The 23,649-nt window shown below is 38.0% G+C and overlaps 4 protein-coding genes across 9 annotated transcripts in view; 2 read left to right on the top strand and 2 right to left on the bottom strand.

Moving 5' to 3' along the window:
• The window catches only part of LOC110043018 (neuropeptide FF receptor 1-like), a 46,134-nt gene extending 36,569 nt beyond the window's left edge, over window positions 1–9,565 (bottom strand). For 4 of the 6 annotated variants that reach the window (XM_020748754.2, XM_020748611.2, XM_020748889.2 and 1 more), the window contains exon 1: window positions 5,051–5,723. The gene's annotated coding sequence lies outside the window, so the exon portion shown is untranslated. Of the gene's footprint in view, window positions 1–5,050; window positions 5,724–9,489 lie in introns of those variants that run through there. The other 2 variants (XM_089295431.1, XM_020748681.2) reach the window with 2 other exon arrangements.
• Window positions 259–15,603, top strand: LOC110043758 (ras-related protein Rap-2b-like). Its single transcript, XM_020749296.2, has 5 exons — window positions 259–1,506; window positions 9,529–9,585; window positions 12,251–12,324; window positions 12,893–13,075; window positions 13,725–15,603. Exons 1-5 carry the CDS (start codon window positions 1,440–1,442, stop codon window positions 14,079–14,081), a joined length of 738 nt encoding a protein of 245 aa, XP_020604955.1. The 5' UTR covers window positions 259–1,439; the 3' UTR covers window positions 14,082–15,603.
• Window positions 14,566–17,310, bottom strand: LOC110043922 (uncharacterized). The gene is made up of 2 exons (XM_020749461.2): window positions 16,732–17,310; window positions 14,566–15,576 (listed from the first exon to the last, which is right to left on the bottom strand). Exons 1-2 carry the CDS (start codon window positions 17,308–17,310, stop codon window positions 15,424–15,426), a joined length of 732 nt encoding a protein of 243 aa, XP_020605120.1. The 3' UTR covers window positions 14,566–15,423.
• A 25-nt stretch (window positions 17,311–17,335) lies between these two features.
• On the top strand, window positions 17,336–23,343 carry LOC110042861 (galactosylceramide sulfotransferase-like). Its single transcript, XM_020748350.2, has 4 exons — window positions 17,336–17,406; window positions 18,315–18,432; window positions 19,986–20,458; window positions 21,192–23,343. Exons 3-4 carry the CDS (start codon window positions 20,340–20,342, stop codon window positions 22,516–22,518), a joined length of 1,446 nt encoding a protein of 481 aa, XP_020604009.1. The 5' UTR covers window positions 17,336–17,406; window positions 18,315–18,432; window positions 19,986–20,339; the 3' UTR covers window positions 22,519–23,343.
• Window positions 23,344–23,649: the final 306 nt, after the last annotated feature.

The following is a 23,649-nucleotide window of genomic DNA, read 5'->3' on the forward strand; positions in this document are numbered from 1 at the left end:
CCACCCAACTCAATTTTTAGTCTCCCCGTACAGTCAACCCTTGTTTTAGCGGACACGCTCGGGAAGTTTGTCGGCACCGCCTTTGAGTTCTTTTGGCTATAGCGTGAGTCCGCAATAGCGGGATAGATGGTTGTGAAGTGTCACATATAACAGATATAACTTTTACTGCTCTATGCTCTTTTATATTTAATGGTAAAATAGACTATATTATAGTTTTTGAGACACAGTGTACAAACTAGTAAACATTCCAAGACTGTAGAATAATTATGTCATTCAATACGTCCAAGTCTGTTGTGACGAAAAGCGAACAATGAAATTAGTTGGGATCACATGAAGTGTGCGCAATTTCTTAATAGCGGGAGTTGTTTCCATACGTTTCTTTGTAGTTTTGGCCGGGGATGTAGCTTTTGTCGGTAATAGCGGGGTGTCATTTAGGCGAGTAGTGACTGCATTCCCTTTCGCGTCTGAGAAACTCTATATTCTCTGATAATCTAACCGATAGAAATCTAACCTTGATTAATCGATTAATTTTATTCTTTACGAGTCATGAATTCCGAACAAGGGAGGGGGTGAATTATTTAGTAGTTTATCGTCTTTATCGATGAACTGCATAAGTGGTGTAGCTAAAAGAGTGTGCATAGTATTTCAGATCAGGCGACGCGCATCAACTTTCCTCAAAGTTTACGTAAGAACGCAGCATTTCATGATTATAATTATATCAATACAGGAAGCAGCTCGCTCAGAAGCAGTCGAGGCAAACAGGCCTCTCTCATTAAACGGCCCATTTCCGGTTATCGAACGCCCGATAAACTGCGGGGTGGTCCTTAGATTGATATGAAAAGTTAGAAGTAACTTACAAATGGCACGCAACGCATGCAGAAGCGATGACGTTTATAATGTGGGCATTCCAAAACAAACTAACGGATGAATAAGGTAAATAAAAGTAAGTAAAATTGGTACAGAATGTGCGTGGAGTGAGTAGAATTGGCAAGACTAAACAGTTCTTGATATCGGGTCATCATTCTCTTTCTTTTTCCGGTACAAAAAAAAAGGCACCGATCTCTGCAATTTCCTACGTGGTTCGATATCAAATACTCCTTGTCAATCAAATGTCACTGTAATGAAGCTCACGCTGTCCATCACGCGACGACTCCTTCTAGAGGTCAGAATTTTACTTCTGCATACATTTAATGTTGCTGCAACCTCGAGAAGCTGCATCTTAGGCGCCAGCGTTAGATTTCGATTGGATTGCTCGGATGTGAACCAACTCTGATGCAAATCTGTTCACCTTTGGGCCTAGTGGTCGTGTTCGTTTACAGTTTCAAGGTGAATCGTACTAGCATTTTGGTTGGAGGCCAAAGACAGTGAAATAGTGTCAGGTTTGGTAGTGGAGACGCGCTAAATGTAGAACGACATCTTGTGAGGCAATCTTCAGGAAGATGAATGAGGATCACGATAAACCTTTTAAGGTGATCGTTTTCGGCGACGCAGGAGTTGGGAAGTCCGGTAAGACTATAACGTACTGAAATAATTCACTTCTGTGATCTGTAGCGTTGTTGAATCGAGGCAGCGATCAGCTGATTCGAAATTATCCCCAAAACAGTGGACTTTCGCGAAATGTTGGTATTAAAACTTCTGCTAATACAAGGCATACAATTTTTTTATGGATACTCTGGTAGCACTACATGGTCCTACATCTGAACCAGTTCGTTGTCAAGTAGGAAGACTGCATGATAACCTGTCATGTAAACTATGCAACACGTTCACCACAGATTACGATCACTTCAACTTTGTTTGCATGCACGCAATGTTCTTGTTTAGAGCTACAATCGAGATACGCGTTGCCATTTAAAAAATCCCTGAGCACGGTTATGTTCAGTCAGTTAATCCCTTCATTCTCAAGAATGAGGGTACTTTGCTTTTATTTTCGCATCTGATATTATCACACCGTCAATCGAACAGGAGGCCATTCATTCGGTGTCACTGAACTTGATGTAATTCTTCTTATGTAGCGCTAAATTCTCCAAAGTATGAATGAGAGAAATAAGCAAAAATCAATAAGGAGATTTCAAATTGCGAGCTCTGGGTCGGATTTGTTTTGACAGCACCAGACATCTGTTTGATTGACGGGTCTAATATAGGCCCAGCTAGAGAGTCACGCGACTCGGAAGTTCTTGCCAACGAAAATAAAAACGTCTCACGTATAATTTTGTCGAGTTCGGGATCTTTCACGCGATGGCCACAAAACTACACTTTTCGAGACAAAATCAAACTCAATTTTAGTTTTGCGGTTCATTGTTGTTAGTAAATCACGGTTCGAGGCTATTTGGTGGATCACACTTCACAACGATCATTTTCACGTTTCACCGAAGAACTGTCAAGTCACGGTTCATGAAAAGGAAATTCGAGGAAATACTATCTTATCATAAACTATGTTTTCAGTAGAACCCATGAACTGAATCATTTGCTTAATGGTTCTGGTCATGCCAACATTATGCTAGGATTTACGAATCTCAGTTATGCTATCTGATTTAATACAGATGTAACCTTCTGTAACCCTGAAACCTTTTCGGATAATCTTTGACGCCAGGCACGAACGTATAATATGTTGCCCTGGAGTGGTTCGCTGTGTTGAACAGAAAACTGAAAGTGATAAGACGGCCATTGACGGAAGTTCTTCAACTCTGTATTCTGGGCATCGCGCTAACAAGCCAAACCACGCTAAAAATGATTCGTTTAAACTTTGTAGCATATTTAGTCATTTTAATCTAAGCAAACAAATGCTAGCAAGAGACTCATTGTCAATAACATATATCAGTTTATTTTTGATGACCTGTAAACTTTCAGCTTACTGTGGAGACCAGGGGCTCAACCTACAACAGCAGTCGCGGATCTGGGATAAATGGTGACTGATTTCTCGAGACAACAAGCGACAAGCTCCTAAAGGGGACGGCCCAGGACCATCCCCCCCTAAAGTCCCTTTTCCTGGGTTTCTGGGTTATTCTGAAAAACCTGACCGATTTCCGTCAATTGATGGAAACCGTTTTGGATAAGCGGAGGGTGCGTCAGATATATGTTGCAAACAGTTCAGGGAAATCAGCCTCAAATGCCTGGAATCTTAAGCTCAAGCACAAGCATAACGGTAGTGAGGACGCCCACAACAGGAACATAAACACGTATACATGCGCAGAATCGATATTAATGCCTTATTTTCAATTCCATACTTCCTCGATGAAGTAAAACAGGATAAAATGCGAGGTTATGCTTATGCTTATGCTCACAACACTTGACATGATATAGGCATAAGCGTTAAGGACAAGCCTAAGAGGAACAAAAACCTTTGTTCTGCTTGTGCTTATGCCTTTGTTATGCACGTCCTCACTACTGACTAAACAGTGATGTTGTGCTTATGTTTGTGCTGTGGGAGTCCCCAATAGCGATATATGCCTTTGCTAAGCGAAATCCAGGCCTAAATGTCCGAGAAATATTGTTGATTATGCCGAGTGGAAAATCCAAAACTGGTTTTGCTTGTTTCACGTTATTTTGATTACACTGTACAACCACGCAGGAAAAGGTGTCCGCTTTGAGTCCTATTTTGGGAAGCAAATTGATTGGGTTTGGCTAGTGAAATACAACACCAATCCCGTAGGGTTTGGTCCACTGAACTCCATAAGTGTGGTACGTGTAGAAGGCCCACGTGCTGAGAGAACACAACATTGGCTTTAGAGTACCGTCGCGACGTTGGTGCATTTACAACGACGAAATTTTTGAATGAAATTCAGTGTATTTTTTCAGTATAACATCTTGTGCAATTCAACTGATTTGTTGTAATGGCATGTACCACAATAGTGTCCGAGTTCTTCGACTTTAAATCTTTAAGTGACCTAACTCTTTTATCCAATTTGTAAAGAGCACTTGAGCTGTGCAAACATTGCGTTTATATACGATAAACGCCGACCTTTCCAAGAGTTCACAAAAGCTTGGAAGTTGAAAATATATTCGTTGTAACTCGCTTACACCCTATTTTATCACGAAGACAAAAATAACAACAACAAAAACATTAACAACAAACATATTGATTTGCGGAAATGTAGTGCCCTTTTTAGGACGTTTCGAATGACCGTAAGCTATTTTAGTACTTTTAGTGAAAATATATAAAACAGGGGAACATAATATTAATGCAACATTCATTATTGGCATGCTTCAACCCCATGATGAGGTAAATGACATGTAATTTAGTTATGAAATGTCTGGCTGCCTTGTAGTCAATAATCGTCAAATGTTCCAAGTTCGCTTCAAGTCAAGTCTGTTTAAACGACTCAAGAATAAAAGCTTTTTCAAATAGAACGGCAGGTAACTTATAACAGATTATTTCCAGCACCCAGATTCAGTTCTTATAAAAGAAACCCTTGAAATCAGTCTCGAACACGTTCGGTTTACGCTAAAACCTCGATACATGAAAACCATATTTCAATTAAAACAGCTGCATTCAGACCTATTCACGAAATAATCTTAATTGGACAACACTAGCAAGCATTTTTGGCGACAATTTCTCCCAGTCACCAGCCGTGCCAAGTGAAAAACAGCGATTGTTTCAAAGCAATAAAATAGGAAACTACTATGCAAGACAAAAATAGGAGAAGCACAGTGCAAAAACGACACAAAAGTGTGAACTTACGGTAAAATCAGTCCATACACTGGGAGACATTTCTTCAGTTCCCGCCGAAAACAATATTGTTGTCTACTGCTTATCGTTTCAATCGATCCATAAAGAGTGAAATTACGCACTGGCTGGGCAATAAACACAAAAACCCGCTTGTTGCCCAAAGCCAGAACTTATATTAGAAATCGAATACTGTTTTTGAATGGCGTCATTGCCATTTTCAGAAAGTGTTTGCTGACGTTGTATATAGTAAATGTTTAGATTACCAAGTTGTACAGACAGTGTCTGAAATCTTTCAGCGTCAATTGACCAAATTAGCTTTTTAAAATTACTCAAAGCGACGTTTGCTAAATGCTATTAAAGTACAACTAAATGTTTGCGTATTACCTGTTGATGTTTCTGTCTTCGAATTCAGGTGTCTATCCGTTCCTTCAAGTCAACATGAACCTTCTACGACTCAATTTCCACAATGAGTTGATTAGGGTTCTTGAATTTGTCTTTCTCAGTCCAATGCTTGCCCCAAGGACCCTAAGTCTGATGATGCCAGCAGGGTGAATAGAGAATTTCATATCGAGTTCTTCGGTTAACCGCAGTCATGGAATGAACGAAAAACAAAAGGATGCTTTGTAATTTGTTTTAAATCAAGAACGGATTAAATGGAATCATCAGTTTGCTGGTTATAATCCTAGTTGGTCCTGGTTGACCCTTGCATCATGGCGCGGTACAGTAATTTCTAATTTGTAAGTTAACTGGTGTCATCAACGACGTCTATAAGTTTGTTATGTAGAGTCTGGCATAAACTCGTGTTTGGCTTCTCTTCAAGTTGTATCGTCGCCTATTTTGGATAATAAATTTGTTCTTAGTCCAAACTAATCAATCTTGTCGATATGATGCGACTAGAGTATTCTAATACTCGCCACGCACAGGATAAACACCCACTCTTTAATACACCCTGTCTCGAAATACCCATGGCTGATGGAAAGAAATTTTTTTAATCCTCTTACAGAATCACTGTACTGATAGCATTGAGAAGTTGTGAAGTGCATAACCGGTTTTGTAGTTTACAAGTACTCACACAGCATGATTTCACATCATGTTTAAAACGTGATAAATCACATCATCATAAGGTTTTATCCATGCAAATCTCTTCCTGTAATCGAAATGATATACATGTAAATAAACATAAACAGGAAACTCGATAATCGTAACTTTTTTTATCCGTAGACATCTGCTTTCCGAGATAAGTGCATGGCATAGGTTATAATCAAACGCACTGCCAGAAAATCTGTTCGTTCGTCCTATTAGAGCTCGTGTTCTTGGCAGATGATTAAGCAATAAAGTGACTCTTAGAAGTGAAGAAAAGTTTTAAACTGTTAAAACAGTTTAGTTATTAGATATGTCTCGAACATTTAGCAGCCATTTTGGGAACCATAAATTATTATCTGTCAAATCAAATTTATCTGATTAAGTGTCGGTATGCTTTTATGACTGTCATTCATCTTAGCTTTTATCAGAGGTAATTGCACATTTCAGCAACTGGGAATACTTTCTGAAATAAAAATTAACGTCTTGAACCTTTTCCGAGAAACTATTTTTCGTTACTATATATAATCTCACCCACGATTTGATTCGAAGAAGTAGTTAAGACAGTTAACCACAAAGATATTGGTTTTGCGGTGGTTTTACTGATCATCTCCATACTCAGTACTGGAAGGTTCCCTTCGAGAATTTTATTTCACTAGACTCATTACTCAGATGCTGTTGTAGTGCGAATACCTTGTTTTCATGTGAAGCATAGTGCGTTAAAAATAGACATAAAAAAAGCAAACAGTAACCTAACGTGCTTACCATTACCTTTATAAACGTTCACTGTCAGCCATCTGAGCCATGTGTTTGCCGCTGCCTCAAATATTCTTGGTAAAATTAGTGATAAAAGTACTATGAGCATTCCAGCACGTGAAACATTTTTCGTAACTTGCGTTATATACTGATTTTCGCGTGAGGTTAAAATTTGCAAAGTCGTACACTGATATTATTGCAGCTAGGGTTTCCAGATACCTGTAGCAAATAATTATGAATAATGATCGAAAGTCCGACGACAGTTATCCTGGCTTGTTTTGTTCTGAACGTAGACATGATGCTGCCGATGACTAAGTTTTTTCATTAATAGAACAAAAAAGCAATATTCAGTGATTGTTTCATGGAACTAGTAGACGTATTTCTTTTTGTTTCAGTATTATTTTCCTCATCAAAAAGATCTTGACTATACGCTAAAAGATGATATAGCCCACACGAAGATTAATGCGAGAATTAACGTCATGTTGTCAGCTTTTTTTGTTAACTACAGCATTTGATGGATTACCGAACCAGTTTTCACTCATGTGGAAAATCACTTCTTCGATCCTGAGTAATCACACACTTAACCGAGTGGTGGCCCTGTTTTCAATGTTAACAATGAAACATTTTCAAATATTTGTTTACCAAGGTAAACTAGTAATTTTTATGGCACAGTTCGATTTCAGCCAATTCGAAGTCAACAAAAAACATATAAGTAAAGGACAATAGAAGATGTGGTTAAATGCCTGGATGACTAATTAATTAATTGGAGTTTTGGAATGCTCACCAAGAAAAACAGTCTTACTAGATACAAAAGGATAATTTCAATACCTATAATTAAAAACCTAAGTGAATAAAACTGGTGAAGAAAGCATCGACGAATCTTAATGATAGGAGTTGAATTTTCCCAATTTTGTCCAAGACGAAGGGGAAACGTATTTTGCTCAGTTTTGATCTAAATCTTGTGCGAATGTTGTGTTGCTTTAAATCTTGTGGATCAACGAGGAAACTTTTTCTCAGTCAGTCCCCAAAAGTCTCGTGTATGAAACAACCTCGTTTTAGTACGCTTAACGAATACATTTATAAACAATCACTTTTGAAAAACTTTGACTAAATTACCCCTTGCATGATTGATGAGTATATGATAAACACTGTACTGAATACGGGACTGTGAGTGTTATCTTGCCATATCACAATATGTAAATAGTTCCAAAGTATGATAGGAACAATGGTCTTTTATATGCAAGCAAACTGACTTCCCTTGATCATAACCGCGGTCGGTTATTGTGTAGTTACTTTGTTTCCGCAGCAACGTGATATGACGAAAGTGGGAGGTTAAACTCATGTAATTTCTTTTCTCGTTTCCTTCTGCGACAACCTGCTAACTTAATTGTGATCCTTTGCTGGTATTATGTTATGGCTAAAAGGTCAACCTTGTAAGCATTAAAAGAACAGAAGACACTGGTATTGAGCAAGGGAGCAAGCACCAAGTTATTAAGACCAATATACACTTATTACTATTGACACAAAATGGTGTTTACCCATCATAATTAACAAAATTAGTTAAATTAATTTTGAAGCACATTGTGTGAAACACACAAAGTTGTCTCTTTTTTTTCTTTCGGCGCCTGTTGTTCAGTACCTTGTTGTCTATTCATAAAAAAAATATAGCAGCTATCACGCAGAGAGGGATATTGCGTGGTGTTTTGCTGAAGCATGTTATCATCACGTTCCAATGTTTCGTGTTATCGAATCGAAAAGCGGCTTAAGGAAAATCACGCTAGAAAAAGACTAATATACATGACTTGCTCATCACGATAATGTTGAGATTAATGACTTCAGTTCTTCTATTTTATCAGTGGCTATTCATAACATGTCGATGGGCGTGATGAAAGCACGCTTACTCACTTTTTGATGTTGATAACTGTACTCTAATTCTTGAACTCTGAGAATTTTAAGTGCCTTCTTCGATTTCCGGAATCCTCGCTGCTCTGATCTATCGACAAAATCTACCAAATTAGACTCACTACTTCATTTGCTGCAAAACAGATTTGCCTCTCGAGTTAGGTCACGAATTTATTAAGAAGACGGATCACTTATATCCCTAAATACAGGCGTTTCAAAAAACCCTTGTTACCTTGAAGGTCGTCAACCGAGTGCGCTTCTTTGAGCGGTCTGTTTGTCACAGTACGTTCCCAGTTCTACTTAAACTAATTTTTGTGGTTGTGGCGATCTTCCTGTGAAATCCTTTTTTGATTCCCATAGTCATTTGCTTTTTCCATGAGAAATCCATCGTGGATTGGAGAACATAAAGGAAGGATCTAATCTAAAAGCTTCAATTAACGTCGATGACCTTGTGGTCCCGAAGACGTCCACGGATAGCTAGATGATGCCCTATTTTGTTATCCCAGCCGAAAAGCGCACTTTCCGTCGTTGTTTACTTGATCATCCGTACAGTAAGATTAAATTAAACGTACTTGAAACGTTCAAAGTCTTACAAGACTTGTTTAAATTGAGGTTAGGCGACTTGGTGTTTGAGTGCCCTTTTAAAAGAGCTTTTTTAAAATGATTACTTCCCAAGCACTGCTGATCTTGAAAACTAAGTTTTGTTTTCCAGATGTGAGTGGAAAAGTAAATTATCCCTTTCGTTAGAGTTATGTCTCTGCTTAAAAGTTTCTTCAATGCATCGAATGCTTGTCAAAGTTGATAAACGGAAACAATGGTTTTCATGCGCTGAAATGCCAACAAATAATTCAAGATATGATGTTGGCTTGGTACGAGGAAGCATATAGCAATTTCACTCTAAGGGTTGCTTTGTTGCTATAAACGTCTTTTCAAGCAAGCGGCGCTTTAATAAGCTTGAATCAAACCTAACATCGAATCTCGCCCACATCTTGAAAGCATTTTTGTTCCACAGGTTTTATGGGTCTAGAAGTACCGTTATTACACTAGTACATTACGTACGTTTGAGTTATTCATTATACACCTACCTTACTCCCTTGTTGATTCTACTTTATCTTGATTTGCAGCGCTGAGTATTCGCTACGTGTCTAAGGAGTTCTCGAGCACTTATGACCCAACAATAGGTAAGATGGTCAGATTTGTGAAGTGTCAGTAGACCGCATAAACAGCCAGATAGATACGTGTGATGACATTTCAGATCGATCGATGCGCATTTCTGACTTCAATTATCGAGTTTTATAAACAAATAAAATTAGCACTTGAAAGAGTCCAGCAGAGTTTAATTTGTTTTCTTTTGTGCGCGAACGCAACTTGTGCGCTACACCTAGTGGTTCCTTTGTTTGCTGAAATTATTAGTAAAACTTGTGAAATGTTTTGTGGTCAGGTTGTATATTGAATTTGTATTTTCTACTTTTATTCGTTGGCAGTATTCATTGACATTTGAGTCAGTGTACTCGCATTCATATAGTCCCGACAAGAGAGCAGTTCTTTGTTACAAGTCACACTAGAACACTTCTGAAGCAGAAGTACTTGCATAGTTAAAAGAGGCGCACATCCTCGAGCTCAGCTTCTGCTGTTCGCTTTCTATAGAGTTGATGTGGCCTATTATTTAAGAAGCCATACTGAGAGATGCATGAAGTCAGAACTGCAGCAAGATCGTTATTTTTGCAAGTCTTGTTAAATCTTTGTTATACTTTCCATACAGTTTTCGCTACGTTATCGTTAAAACAGTGAAGATTCATGTAATCGGATCATGCATGTTGATATTAGTTCTGCGGTAGGGAAACAACGTATGTGATAATCTCAGTTGCCCTTTCAATCTCTGCTTTATTGTAAGTTGCAATTTTACTTAGAAATTAAAAAATGTTGGCTCTCTACCTTAAAAAATGTGTCCGCTTTCAGAAAGTTGTCTGTACCCACTTAGCTTACTTTGACGGGCGGGAACTGATCAATTAGTGACAGGAATTTTCTGACTATCATTTGTCTTTTCAAAAGAGGATAAACCGTCTGAAGGGAAATTAACGATGAAATTAAATCTTGTATACACAGTATGTTCTTGCTTGTTTTTTTGTTAACGTTTCTTTTTTCCTCGAACTACATACTCAGGAGTTTATATCAAAAGGAAAAACCTTTTTAAATTTTTTTAACAGCATCACGAGTCAGTTTGCTTGGAAATGTGATTTAAGGAAGGTGGCTTACTACAGTTTTGATGGAGTATCGGAGCCCAGTTTTTAACTCTTTTGAAAAATTTTTCAAGATGTTTTCCCTTCCCTAATTACTGTTGTACCATTGTATGGGAAACGCAACAAATAACCAAACTGAACAACCGAGTACCTAAGGAGAGAATGGGTACTAGTGGGTTTAATTATGTTTTTCTCAAAATCCACCCGTATGACCCCAATTCAAAATTTCAGGAATTAGTATTTGGTTATGATTAAACATTTATGCCAAGTAAAATAAAAATCTTTTTTTTTTTTTTGTTGCAAACTAAGAAAATGTGAAATTTTGCCTACTTCAACAATAGCGCAAAATCTGTCTTACAGATGTTTTTTTAAAATTTCGGCCCTAAACGCGATTCACCCCTACAAATCAACTGTGCAAATATCATCATGGGTTGTACGGTGGGTTTTCGAGCAATCTTGGATCAAGGTTTCGCTTTTACAACCTTGGACGAGAATTAAATTGCGCATACTTTTCATTTAAGCGCCCGCTCATGGAACGCCATGCGTGAAAGCAAGATTAAATTGGAACTCTTTTACCAGTTGTTTATCGACCTGTTTCGGCATATTTTATTGTTCCTAGGCCTAAACACAAGTTTGTTTGAAAGCACTTTGAAACTAGCGCTACGTATACCAAAATGGTTTAACATTAATCAAGCGCTGAAGTTGTTTTCGTTTGTTCTTAGGATTACTTGCGTCCTTTTTGCACACGCGATTAAACATGACGACTGGCAGGCGATCGTAACGCGCTGCTGAGTCTTGGTAAAACTGTAGTAAGCCACCTTAACGCACCGTGTTTGATGAATATTATTCAGTAGGCAACAAGTAATCTGAAACGTTTAACACGCGACGTGAGAAAGCTTGACTATTGTTGTTAGTATTTTAAATTTCCTAATGATCCAGTCAGAAAAAGTTTGACACAATAAAAATATTAGTTTTACTGGGTAGTTTAATGTGGTTTCCTGTGCTTTTTTTTACATTTTTGTTTTAATATGTGAGAACTGATTATACATTATCGTAAGCTTTATGGTAAGAAAGGGTCGTAGGTAAAATGGATATAAGCACTTCTGCAGGAACAAAGTCTCATCATTATCATTATCGCTACTGTTATTAAACCTTATACAAAAAGAAAGACACGTTATTGCTCATTTTCTTATCCAAACAACCGAATTAAGGAATGAGCAATATACCTTTAGTAGAGTGCAGTGTTCACTAATATTGAAACATCATGATCTCCGAGGTACTTTGCGTAACATTAATATAAACAGTTCTAAATTGAACAGAATCTAAAGTACATAACTGATGTTGAAACAACTTTGAGGTGCCTTAAATAACCTTTACTGAAAAAGAAAAGGTGTTCTTAAAATTGCTTTCCGAGACTTGGTAAGATCTTTAATTTCAATGTCTATTTTACCGCCTTCCAGATCTCTTTCAAATTTTACAGACAAACCGTGAAGCTAGTAACTGGAATTTGTCTTTGACACCGAACTTAAGTAATTTTAAAAACAATTTTTCACCTTAATGTCATCTTATTTCTAAAATGCTGTATTTTTGTCGTTATATTTTCAAGAGGACAACTACGAAACTGATATCGAAGTGGATGGGTGCCCGTTAAAAGTTGAATTAATCGACACGGCAGGAAATGTAAGTATGCAAAAAAGGAAGGCTCACTTAACACAATGGTCAAAAGAGTGTAGGAAGACGACCGTTCCTCCGTTTAAGCTTCCAAGTGATATTGCTGATACAACTAAGTAGATCTGCTGTTTTGTTGGCTGACAAGTGAAGCCCTTAGTTTATCATTAATTTGAAATTGATGGAGTAAATTAGTCATACTGATTAATATGCCCAGGATTCTCTCCCACGAAGGGCTAACGCTCAAAATATCAGCTGTTCAAATTTGATAAACGTGTTTGTAAATCAAACACGGTAATCTGTTGTTAAAATTAGTGAGAAGGGGTTCTGGAAGTACGACAAAACGTTCCTGACATGCAGTAGAAGTTGTTTTGATTGCAGTGTCTTGCACTGCAATTTATCTTGTCGGTTGAGAGCAACAATCGCATCCATGCAAAAATCTGTAACTTTTTTAACTTTGGAGCTCATTAGTTAAGAGCAGTCGCATGTAATGACGACATGAAAGTAACCGCCAAAAGGATATCGACTTGAGCAAGGTTTAGTACTTTTCTCTAAATAGTTCTCTACGTATTATTTTAAGGACGTGTTCCGGCGAATGAGGGATCAATACATTAAGAGTGGCGACGGATTTCTGTTGGTTTACTCCATCACAGACCACTCGAGCTCCCACTCAGTCACAGCTTTCCATGAACAAATCATCGCTGCTAGAGGAGAAAAAGACAAAATTATACCACAAATTCCCTTAGTCTTGGTTGGAAACAAGGTGAGGCTCAATATTTTTTTCTGTATGTTAGCTTGACCACTTGAACTCCCCGCAAAGCTTTCCATGATCAAATCGTCGCTGCTAGAGAACTGAAAAAGGGAAATTTTACCACAAATTCCCATAGTCTTGATTGGAAACACGGTGAGGCTTACTTTTTTTTTCTTGTATGTTTGCTTTTGTCTATCTGTTGTTGTTGTTGGTCGCTGTGATGGCGATCTTTCCTTTCGTTATCCCTTTCGAATGGAAGCGAGTAGAGAGTTTTTATGAAGGGTAGCTATTCTTTTTGTCTTCGCTTCAAATGAATTGTCCTTAACACTCAAAGGAGAACGTCAAATACAACCTGCGGTCTTTAACCTTTCGATTTCGGGTTGGAGGCCACCATTTTCGTAACTGGTTGTTCGAAAAACGTTAACGTGTCTACTGATGTGACGACCAGCTAATGTGAGAATCGTCTGCTGAATGGTAAAAATATTTACGCTGGAAATATTACCTTGCAAAAAATAATGAGGTAACAAATGAATCCTTGTGCCTCGAGGTAAATTTCGAAATCATGGCTGGGGTGGAGCTATATTTAATCCAGCGTTCATGTACTCCTACTTGAACATTTGCGCTGAACACACTGTATTATTTTTCTGTTGCCTTTTCATAGTGCGACTTAGAAGATGACCGTGAGGTTTCATATCTAGACGGAAAGAAAATCGCTGCCTCCTTTTCCTGTCCGTTTTTTGAGACTTCCGCTAAGAACGACATTGGTGTTGATGAAGTATTCATCAATCTTGCACGGCAAATGAAAGAAGCGAGAGCTGACTCGGTTCGAAAAGCCTTCATAAGGGAACGACGAAGATTCTCTCTACGAAATATGTCTTTAAGGGAGAGAAAGTGCAAGGAGAAACTGCAAGCTTTGAGGCCGAACGAAACGACGTCAAGTGTCCCTAGACGGAGACGGAGAAGTATGTTACGAGGGTTTATATGTGGAGCAGGAAATCTTGGTGCCACTGATATCTAGAGGACTTATATCCAGATACTTATCAAATATTGTAATTCGTGTCAAGACAAGGGAGTATGTGTTGACTTGGTACAGCTGTTACATGAACACTCAATAGATGCAAAAGATATGACAAGGTAAAATGTGATCCTTCTGCTGTCGGGAAACACGGACTGAAAAGAAGGGGAATTAAAATGCCAGGAACTAGAAAACAAACTTCTCTAAAATTGTCTGTTTCATGGTCCTTATGGATTCTAACAAATTGGCTCCTTAATAGCAAGCCTTGATGATGGTTCCTAAAGAATCCACACCATCTTCATTTTTTTGGTATAGGGTATAGGATTGTATACCACAAGACAAGAAGTAACTGTTGCTCGTACTAAAGGTTTGAAATCGGTTACTTCTGCTAAGGGCTCGTGTCGTGTTAGCCGATCAGGGGAAAAATACACTTAGAAGCTAATATCAACTATGTAAAGTTCACCAAAATGAAATTCAGCATAATGTATACGATTTCATCAATATATTTGTACTCGGCTTAAATATTATCTGTAAAAAAGAAGAAAATCATAAATTGTTCTTAAAAGACTCAGTTTTAAGTTGTAAAAGCAGTATGACTGTTATTGAGTTATTATTTGAACAAAAGCAGGCCAGAAAAAACTTGTATTGCATATTGTAATAGATTTTTTCAAAGCAAATATATATAAGCATGATATGAATTTAGCAAATTTTACTATCTACCATTACAAACACGTCTAGACCTATAGGACGCCACGTTTGACATCTTGAAACGGTGGCATGGACATGCAGATTCCTATGTGTGCATTAATTTTGAGAAAACGTGATAGTAATTATTTCACCTTCTACTCTGGTCTCTCATTTCTAAATCCTGAAAAGCGGGTTCTTTGTTTTTGTGGACCTTGAAGTTTGATGCTGCAATGATTGTGTATCGGAAGTCTCGTAAATGTAAATTCTGCTATCTCAGTTTCGATGGCAGGACCGGCAGAGAAACACGCTTGCGACCTCAGTGTAAGTTGGCACGTCCGATTCGACCTTGGTTCAAACTAGTCACAGATAGCGCCATTAGTTCCACTCGGTCGATAGCTTGGTTAGATCTAGTCTTATTCAGGAATCTACTGGTCATGCACTCTATAAAAATATTCATCTTACATGAAACTGGAAGAAGTCATTTGTGGCGTGCGTTCTCATTGAAGAGATCGTATGCAACTAACACTTGGACGTTATCTATGTTAACTTCATAGTATATAGTGAGTGTAAAGGCATTACGATTACTACGTGGCAACAGGCTCAGTAGGTCTTGCCGATATTTCCGATATTTTTTAATCTACACCTTCGACTTCGCTTTCTACACCCAGCGTCCCCTATTACGAGTCAGTTCCCGGTACATCAATTGCGGTAACCGTTTGATTTCTTTTCTTCTTTTTCTCCCGTGGATGTGAGTTGTGACCAGGACGGCAATTCCGACAAGAACTACTGAGAGCATTATCCACCCTCCAACCTGCAATAAATGAGATCAAGACACGAATATCTTTGTATATGAAGCGTATTGAAGCTTATTAACATGGGAACACTCGTGTTAATAAGTGATCAGAGGATCAGAGAAGTGATCAGAGTGATTCAGTGATCAGAGGGGTCAGATCACTGAATAAAAAGCCAGTTTTGTTACTTTTTGATAATATGAGTCTGTCGCGCTTTTGGAAACAAACATCTTATGGAGATGGCTTGCATGGGTAAATTGATGAAAAAAAATTGCAATGTCGTAAGTAATCCACCCAGAACTGTCTGAGGCTTCCATAAGACTCCGTGAAATTTACTGCCCAACCGATTAACGTTAACTAAGTTTTAAAATATTAATTAACAATTGAAGGTTTTTTCTGTTGTTTATACACAACAACTTTGAAGCGAAATTTGAAGCTTTGTCATTCAGCTTATGCTAATATGCTCTTAGCTTAAAAGCTCTTGTCAGATCATAAGTGTGCGCTTGCATATTATTATTTCCCCACCGACTGATGATAATAAGCAAAGAAAGCCAAAAAACAGACGCAAAATAGAAAATATAAATAGGACTATCCTCGTTTGAAATGCCATTTGATGCGGTCTCTTCTTTGCGCTTTTGACATATATTCTGAGTTTCTACTGTATGGCTTTTTGTATGTACATTTTAACAAATTGATTCTTTGATGAAGAATTAGAGGAAATAACTTTAGGTTTTCAGTATTTTACCATGAAATGCTTTCTGAACTTCTATATACATAATTCAAATTCTGAAATCAATTCCGTATGAGTAATTCTACCGGTGAAATGCTTCAAACGCTCACCCTTTAAGTTATTTATTATATTCAGGAAAATCATTGGCGTTGTTGACGGTCTTATTCCTCTGCATTCGCCATATCAGTTTCAAACCAATTACTATTACGGTTATTATCCGACGATGAGCTGCAAATGATTATTTAATGGTTATTTGCGAAAATGACGTTTTGGATGAAATATTGAAAGCGTTGTTCGCCTCTTTCCTGTTTTGCTTGTAAATCTAAAATAGCTTTCAAAACTAAAACCAATGCCTTGAAATATGAGAATACTGTACTTATATATAAATAATTAGGATTCAGATGAGCAGTACCGCTATACGTACGTGCATTGTATTAACACTTACATTAAGATAAAAGTCGACCCATCGAGTTACGTATGTATCGCACGATTTTTCACCAACGTTTCCCGCAGAACAGCCGTCGATGGCAGAATTCTCGCTTCTGTGGGGATAACCAGATGAATTTGACGGGAAAATAGTGGTGAAATTCCTTGAGTAGGATACTACGCGAGATGGTTGAACCGAAGAATGAAGTCTACTTGCCCCTGGAAGAACCGTTATGGACGAGACGACATGTGAGGCCAAAGAATAGACATGCACACTTTGCTTCGTTGTCCGTGGTTGCTTTGAATTTTTTGATGAAGCAGTTGCACTTTCTAGGATGGTTATTTGCGCAGTTGGCACGTGAAACGTTGAATAAATTGCTTCTGTTGTAAAGCTTGCAGCTGCTGTTTCTGAAGCAATGTCCTCTCGGTGACCGTACATCTTCATAGAACTTTTTACTTGAACGTCTAATGACGTTTTAATCGTCGCAGACGATATAACTTGGATTTCTTTGGCTTGAATTAATCCTTGATGATGGCTTCCAAGATACCCAGCCAGCGACAATAACATATACAGAACATGACTCTTCGAAGAAAACATGATGGCGTGGTGCTGCTGAAAAAAATCGTTGGTTTACTTTAGTTCTGCATCTGGTCGATCGCCTACGCTTCTGAAGGGAGTAAAATTAATTCAGAGGTCAGTTACGATTCACATTACAGCTGTTTGCATCACTTCTGCAGCTTACTGTAGCAAAAAAAAAAAATGTTTTTTGGTACTCGATTCTCGATTTGCATTTCGAAATATATTTATAAATTCTTAAATAAACATTTCGTGATGTCCCGTAGACTGTCCTTCTATTGCAGCTGATATATCTCGTCCTTTTGATAAAACCATCAAAGTTCATTCGACACGCTGTCAAAATACCTTTAAAACTGTCTCTCTAATCTACTTGCGCATGGCAACACGCCAGGGGCCAGAAAAAATTAACAATATCTTGACTTACTGCTAACATTCAATATTAAAAACAACAATTAGACAACATGAATAATTGTACTCGGCAATCTGTGTTTTTAACACGATACTAACGTGATTTTGTATTCCGTTTGTAAAATAATCACATTAAATGGCGATGTTTATATTATTTTTAATGTAAACGCCATTTTGAACCAATGAGAGCACTTATTCGCCTGCATGAATTAAACGAGAACCTCTGATTTATTAATTATATGTGCGTTTCCTACCAACCGGATTTAATCAATAGCAACGAACTTCGGCAAACGTTTTTGTTTGGATTAATTTCTATCTTCAAGGATAAAAATGCTTTCATTGTCTCCCATTAATTTCAGACTGTGACTGATCTTAAAATAAGGAAAAACGAAAATGAAAAAAAGATATCAATAATAAATTTGCGATAGGTTGATGTTACTGTTCCTAAGCTTTGCTTTAATTCATATTGGCAGACCAACCTGGACTGTGGAGTATGCAGAACACAAAAACACTCAGCCCAAAAATCTTGGCTTGAAACGTGCCAGCGTAATCATTTAGATCATCCCGCAACGCCATAACCAAATTGTTTTTCACCCCTGCAAATTTCTATTTCAAAGGCTTGCTGTTCTGTGAACGGGTGATTTTCAGTTTCCTGCGGTGGCGGAACTCGGTGGGCAATTCTCAATGCTGTTGGTAATTCTTCAAAAGACAGGATGGACGACTTTCCAAAGTCGCGTACGTATGTAATAAATTCATTAGCAAACTAGCGAAGATGGCATACTATTCTATGCCTCTTCCATGGCTTATCAGTTAAATGAAGTCCCATGCGTTCGAAGAGAGTCGTAATTTTTAATAGTTGCGATATCCTGTAAGCATAATCATTTAAAAACTTAAAATGGTGATTTCTGAAACTGATGTTAACAAAAGGATGTAATATGGCAAAGTCTCTTAATGCATGCGGAGCTCTCTGGGTGCCTCTTTTCATCTTGGACCGATTTGTAAATAAAATTATAATATTCATAAGTGTTAGAGCTTTTTAGTCTCTTACGGTCCCCAGTCTCTTTTCTGCTCGATGTGTTATACTCAGGGACATCTCTTGAGATCGGTTGTAAAGCGTGACCCGTCAGTGGTTAATTCTCAATACAGGCGAGACAAACGTTTCGAAAACTAAATCACGTATATTTCTGAGACTTTTACCACTGTAAGATGATGAGTTACTCATGTCAGAAATGTAAAAAAAGGGGGGGGGGGGGGGGGAGGTCACCGACTTCGTTTTGGAGAGAACATGCTCGGAAGAACACTCTAAATCTAAAAAAATCGGGCTCCGTTAGCGAATAAGGCCACAGTGTCTGTAAGCCCAAAAGTATTGCAATTAGATCTTTGAAGTGCAATGTTCTCTGCCAAATAATGTTTAAGTGGACCTATTGAGTGAATTTATATCAGTCAACTGGTGAGGTTCCTTAAAGAACAAGTTCGCATTTAGCGACCATAGTTTCACGCGCCTTGCAGCCGCAAGATGGCAGGATTCGATGTCCCGTGGACAGAAATCTTAAAATTTTTTTTTTTTTTTTAACTTCCCACATCGATTTTTTGTTTATTTTTGGACAATGTGGAGAAAATTGTAAATAAAATCTCTTTCTGGAAAGAAAAGAATTGGTCACCGAACGTCCAAGGAGATCGTTAAATCCAGGCAAAGCTATGGCATCTGCCCTATCATTGTTCATTTTATTACTTACCGCGCGCTCTCATGCATGACGTAGCGTGTGAATTTGCGTGCGCAGTAAGGATGCGCCGAAACAATTAGCGCGAACGTCCTTAAATAAAACAAAACAAAACAATGGACTAAAGTCATTGACTGAAAACGGAGAATTGCCAGTGGTCTGAAAATTAAGGTTGCTTCAAATCAATAATCTTCTCCTACAACGTGCATATCCTTGTATGTTTTGATCGACTTATAATTGACGAAGACTTCATGGCAGATATATACTTTTGAAACACTCAATATGTTAAAAAGGGTCGCTGGGAATAATGAGAATGACTTGGTACTAGAAAATTCGTTGTTTTAATGTATTATTGTTTGAATGTGGATCTTTTGTAGTGACAGCTTTGCTTGTTCACCTATTTGTGGCATGCAATGGGTCTGTAGTTTTTGACTATGTTTCGCAGCCGTTCAAAGTGGTCACAAGCTCAAGAATTCGCGCGTATTAAATTTCCCACTTCACGTTACCTGCCAGTGATTTCCCTTTGTAGAAAAGAATCCCTCATTTATTTTTCTTGATTCCTTGTAGGCGGTGAGTTTCGAAAGGTGCAGAGAGAATTCAGACGTGGTAAAGCGTTACATTTGGTAGTCGTTTTATCGTTAGTAGCTGTTACATATTTCGCCGAATTGCTTTGCGGTGCAGGTGAAAAGAGCAAGACAAGTGGATAGCCATACATCATGAAAAATTAATCGGCGACAGTTCAGAACGCGCTGCCCCATTCATATTCACATGGAATAAACAAATAACTTTGTGGTTCTTTTGTAGCCGAATCACAAAACGGCGATGTATTCTAGCATAGCAAATGGACACGAAATCAAACGTTAAGTAGCTTTCGAGGACAAGGAAACATGCAATGTGGACGACACGTTAAGGACCCAAGTCATGGCGGTTCATTTAAGGACCATCTTTTGGATTGTTACCGTGATTTCACTGATTTGCATCGTCTTTTACGGAATGAACAATTTGCCCACGACAGTTTACTGCCCCACTACAGAGCGCAAGTAAGTGATGAAGATCTCCCTTGACATTTCTTTGTCAGGAGACCATCATGTGTTGCCATCCGCGAAATTATGGCTGGCTTGATTCTATCAAAGAGATAAAAAATAATATTGATGATTTCTACAGGTGTCGATCTCGATTCCATCGTTCATTTCATCTAATTATTATCCGTCATTTTTTTAGAAGGCATACTCACGCCAGTTGGGCTTTAATTAAAAAAAATTCTATTTTTAGTCGCCTTGATAAAATAATGTATAAGTTGAATGTCTTAACTTGTAAGTGAGGAGTTCGTAAATGGAACTTCGCTCGCAAATTAAGTCTATCGCCGCCAAATGTTTAGAGATACTTTTGTTAATTGTTTCCTGTTTCCTGCATAGTCGATCTGAAAGTCGTAGGTAACAGCTACTTTCGATTTTGCAAAACTTCGCCTCATCTCTCCCTCTTTAACCTTTTTTACTACTGAAATTGTATAAGGACTGGAGATAATATTTTCTTGATTTTGTGTTCCCTCATGACCATGTGACGGTAGGAAAACATAGCAAATATTACTGGTGCTTACGGACATCTTTTTGATGGTAATAATTCCTCTAAAATAAATCGACTGTATTGGTAGAAACATAAGGACAGATATAACTTTTGAGTAACTGTTTGCAATTGAGTAACAACTTTCGACGCCGGACTCTTGTTCAAATTCTATTTTGTTTAAGCTATTTTTTAATTTATTTGTTTAAACAGGATCACATCCACAAGAAATATAGAGTCCGAAACAGTTGACATCTTGCCTGCGAAAGTAAGGAATGTGATTCTTAAAAATCAATACTTTGTAAATATCACATCAGAGCAAGAAAGTCTTCACACCATTAAGAAGCACAAGCAAGCTTACAAGCAAACTTGTTCCCCGATTAATCATGTCCTATTTCTAAAGACGCACAAAACAGGTGGTAGCACCATAACGAATATTCTCAACAGGTATGGAGACTCCAAGAATTTGACTTTCGTGCTCCCGAGAAATAAACAGCTTTTCACGTTTCTGTGGCCTGCAAGATTCCGTGTCTCCTACACTGCACCTTTGTACAACTTTGGAGCCAACATCTTGTGCAATCACGCCAGGTTCAACAAAAGACCAATGAATTATTTATTTCCGAAAGATCGTAGTAGATATATCACAATTCTAAGGGACCCCGTTGCCCAATACGAATCCGTGTTCAACTTCATGCATTTTGCCAAGCCGCTGGGGTTTAAAGACGAGGAAGACCCCTTGGGAACATTTTTGAAATTTCCACCACCTTTCCAAGAAATTAAGCCACTAATGAAGGCCACTTTAGCCCTCCATTTGGTGCGGAATCCCATGCTTTTTGACCTGGGCTTGGACTTTCGATATTTCCAAAATAAAACTGCTGTAGATCGCTACATAGAATTCTTAGACAATGAATTTGACCTAGTGATGATTTTAGAACATTTTGATGAATCACTTCTACTGTTGAAGCGACTGTTATGCTGGGAACTGAAAGACATTTTACATTTCAAGCTGAACGAGAGGCAAGATATTCAGAAACGGAAATTCATAAGTCAAGAAGTTAGAGAGGACATCAAGAGCTGGAACAAAGCGGATTTCATGCTTTATCAGCATTTCAATAGAACCTTCTGGAGAAAGATCAAAGCCCAGGGTCCAAGTTTTCAAAGGGAACTGAAGATTTTTAGACGTAAAAAGGAAGCCTTGACAAGAGCCTGTCTGCAAAAGGGAAATTTCCTGGACGAAGCATATACTGGTGTTTACGTGAAGGGTTACTCCCTCAAGAAAAACGTACCAAAAAAGAAGAGAGTAATGTGTCAGAGCATGATGAAAAATGAACTGTCATATGTGAAGTTCTTTAGAGAGAAAATGAGCAAGGAAGTTAGACACATCGAGGAACCAGAGGAGTATCTTGACGATCCTAGGAACGACTGGGAGGTAGCTAGTGACTTGGAGCACGATCCTATTCTGTCAGGAGAAGAGTCGTCCGCTGATTCGGCTCTGATTCTGCCAAGGCCAGCGTCCATTGAAGGAGTCACGAAAAATTAATATCGAAAGCACTACCGTTGTTGGAGAAAACGTATCAGCTGGGAGCAAAGTCCATTCTCCGAGGAGACCACAATTTCCAACGTCATTCATTGATGTTCTTAAGCAACATCATGTGTTCTCCTCGCGTAGGCGCCATACCCGTGTGCAAATTTTCGGTTCAGTCGATCTTTTGATTTGGAAAGACCTTGACAGTGCAGAAAAAAAAAAAAGAGAAGAAAAAAAACAGAAGGTCAGGAATAAGTCTTAGAAAGGTTCGCCATAATCGCGAGATTAAAGAAACTTTCTGCTCCTCTTAGCGAGTCCGTGTTTCTAAACATTCCTTTGTGAGATCAACAGGCTCAGTTTGATATTCGTTTCGTCTTTATAGGCCCTAATGTTCAGTTTTAGGAATTTTACAATGTAAAAAATATCATTTATTTGTTTATTCGTGTCTAATGGTCAAAATGCGGGGGGAAAGTGCATTTTACTAGTGGTAGGCACCATGATCCTTGCAGATGAACGTTTTTCGGTAAAAAAAAGTCTAAAAACTGACAAAGCTCCAAGAACTGCAATGATTTGCAACGAACGCAAACGACTCGTCGAGTATGTTTGATTCATTTGGCTGTGGACATGTTAGTTTTGTAGATTTTGCTTTTATTTGGTTGTCTAAAGAAAAAGCCTAATCAAAGCGGGGAATTTCAAAGGAACAAATTTGGCCAGAAGGGTTTAATTTTAACTAATTACTAGTAACTAACTAAGGATATAATTGACTGAATTGAAGTACGAGTGGTATAAAAAATGAAATGGAATATATTATTTCGAATATAGTTCCGAACATGTCGTTGATACTTCTTAAATTACGTCTTAAATTAAACACTGACGCCACTTCATGGCTAATTCGCCTATATCTGGCAATGCATCTATTTCAAGATATAGATAGTACAGGCATTCCTTGTCTGGAGTGATTTCACAGACCCTGTTCATAAATGGTGGCCTATTAAAAATTCTTTTGTAAGTGTGAAAATTAGCCCAACTAACCTCGTTTTTGATTTGATAAGTCAAAAGAATTTTTACTCTCAAACAAGGTTAGTTGGGCTAATTTAAATGCATATAAAAGAATTCTAAATTGGCAACCATTTATGAAGAGAGTCT

This window comes from Orbicella faveolata, unplaced genomic scaffold, assembly GCF_042242905.1.
Source record: "Orbicella faveolata isolate gen_17 unplaced genomic scaffold, um_ofav_v1 contig_26, whole genome shotgun sequence".
Lineage (NCBI taxonomy): Eukaryota > Metazoa > Cnidaria > Anthozoa > Scleractinia > Merulinidae > Orbicella > Orbicella faveolata.

Coding starts and splice junctions, on each gene's coding strand:
- LOC110043922 (XM_020749461.2), bottom strand. CDS start 17,310: ATGTTTTCTTCGAAGAGTCATGTTCTGTATATGTTATTGTCGCTGGCT. Junction 15,577..16,731: donor GGGTCGACTTTTATCTTAAT/GTAAGTGTTAAT, acceptor CATTTATTGCAG/GTTGGAGGGTGGATAATGCT.
- LOC110043758 (XM_020749296.2), top strand. CDS start 1,440: ATGAATGAGGATCACGATAAACCTTTTAAGGTGATCGTTTTCGGCGAC. Junction 9,586..12,250: donor CACTTATGACCCAACAATAG/GTAAGATGGTCA, acceptor TATATTTTCAAG/AGGACAACTACGAAACTGAT. Junction 12,325..12,892: donor TAATCGACACGGCAGGAAAT/GTAAGTATGCAA, acceptor TATTATTTTAAG/GACGTGTTCCGGCGAATGAG.
- LOC110042861 (XM_020748350.2), top strand. CDS start 20,340: ATGGCGGTTCATTTAAGGACCATCTTTTGGATTGTTACCGTGATTTCA. Junction 20,459..21,191: donor TGCCCCACTACAGAGCGCAA/GTAAGTGATGAA, acceptor TTGTTTAAACAG/GATCACATCCACAAGAAATA.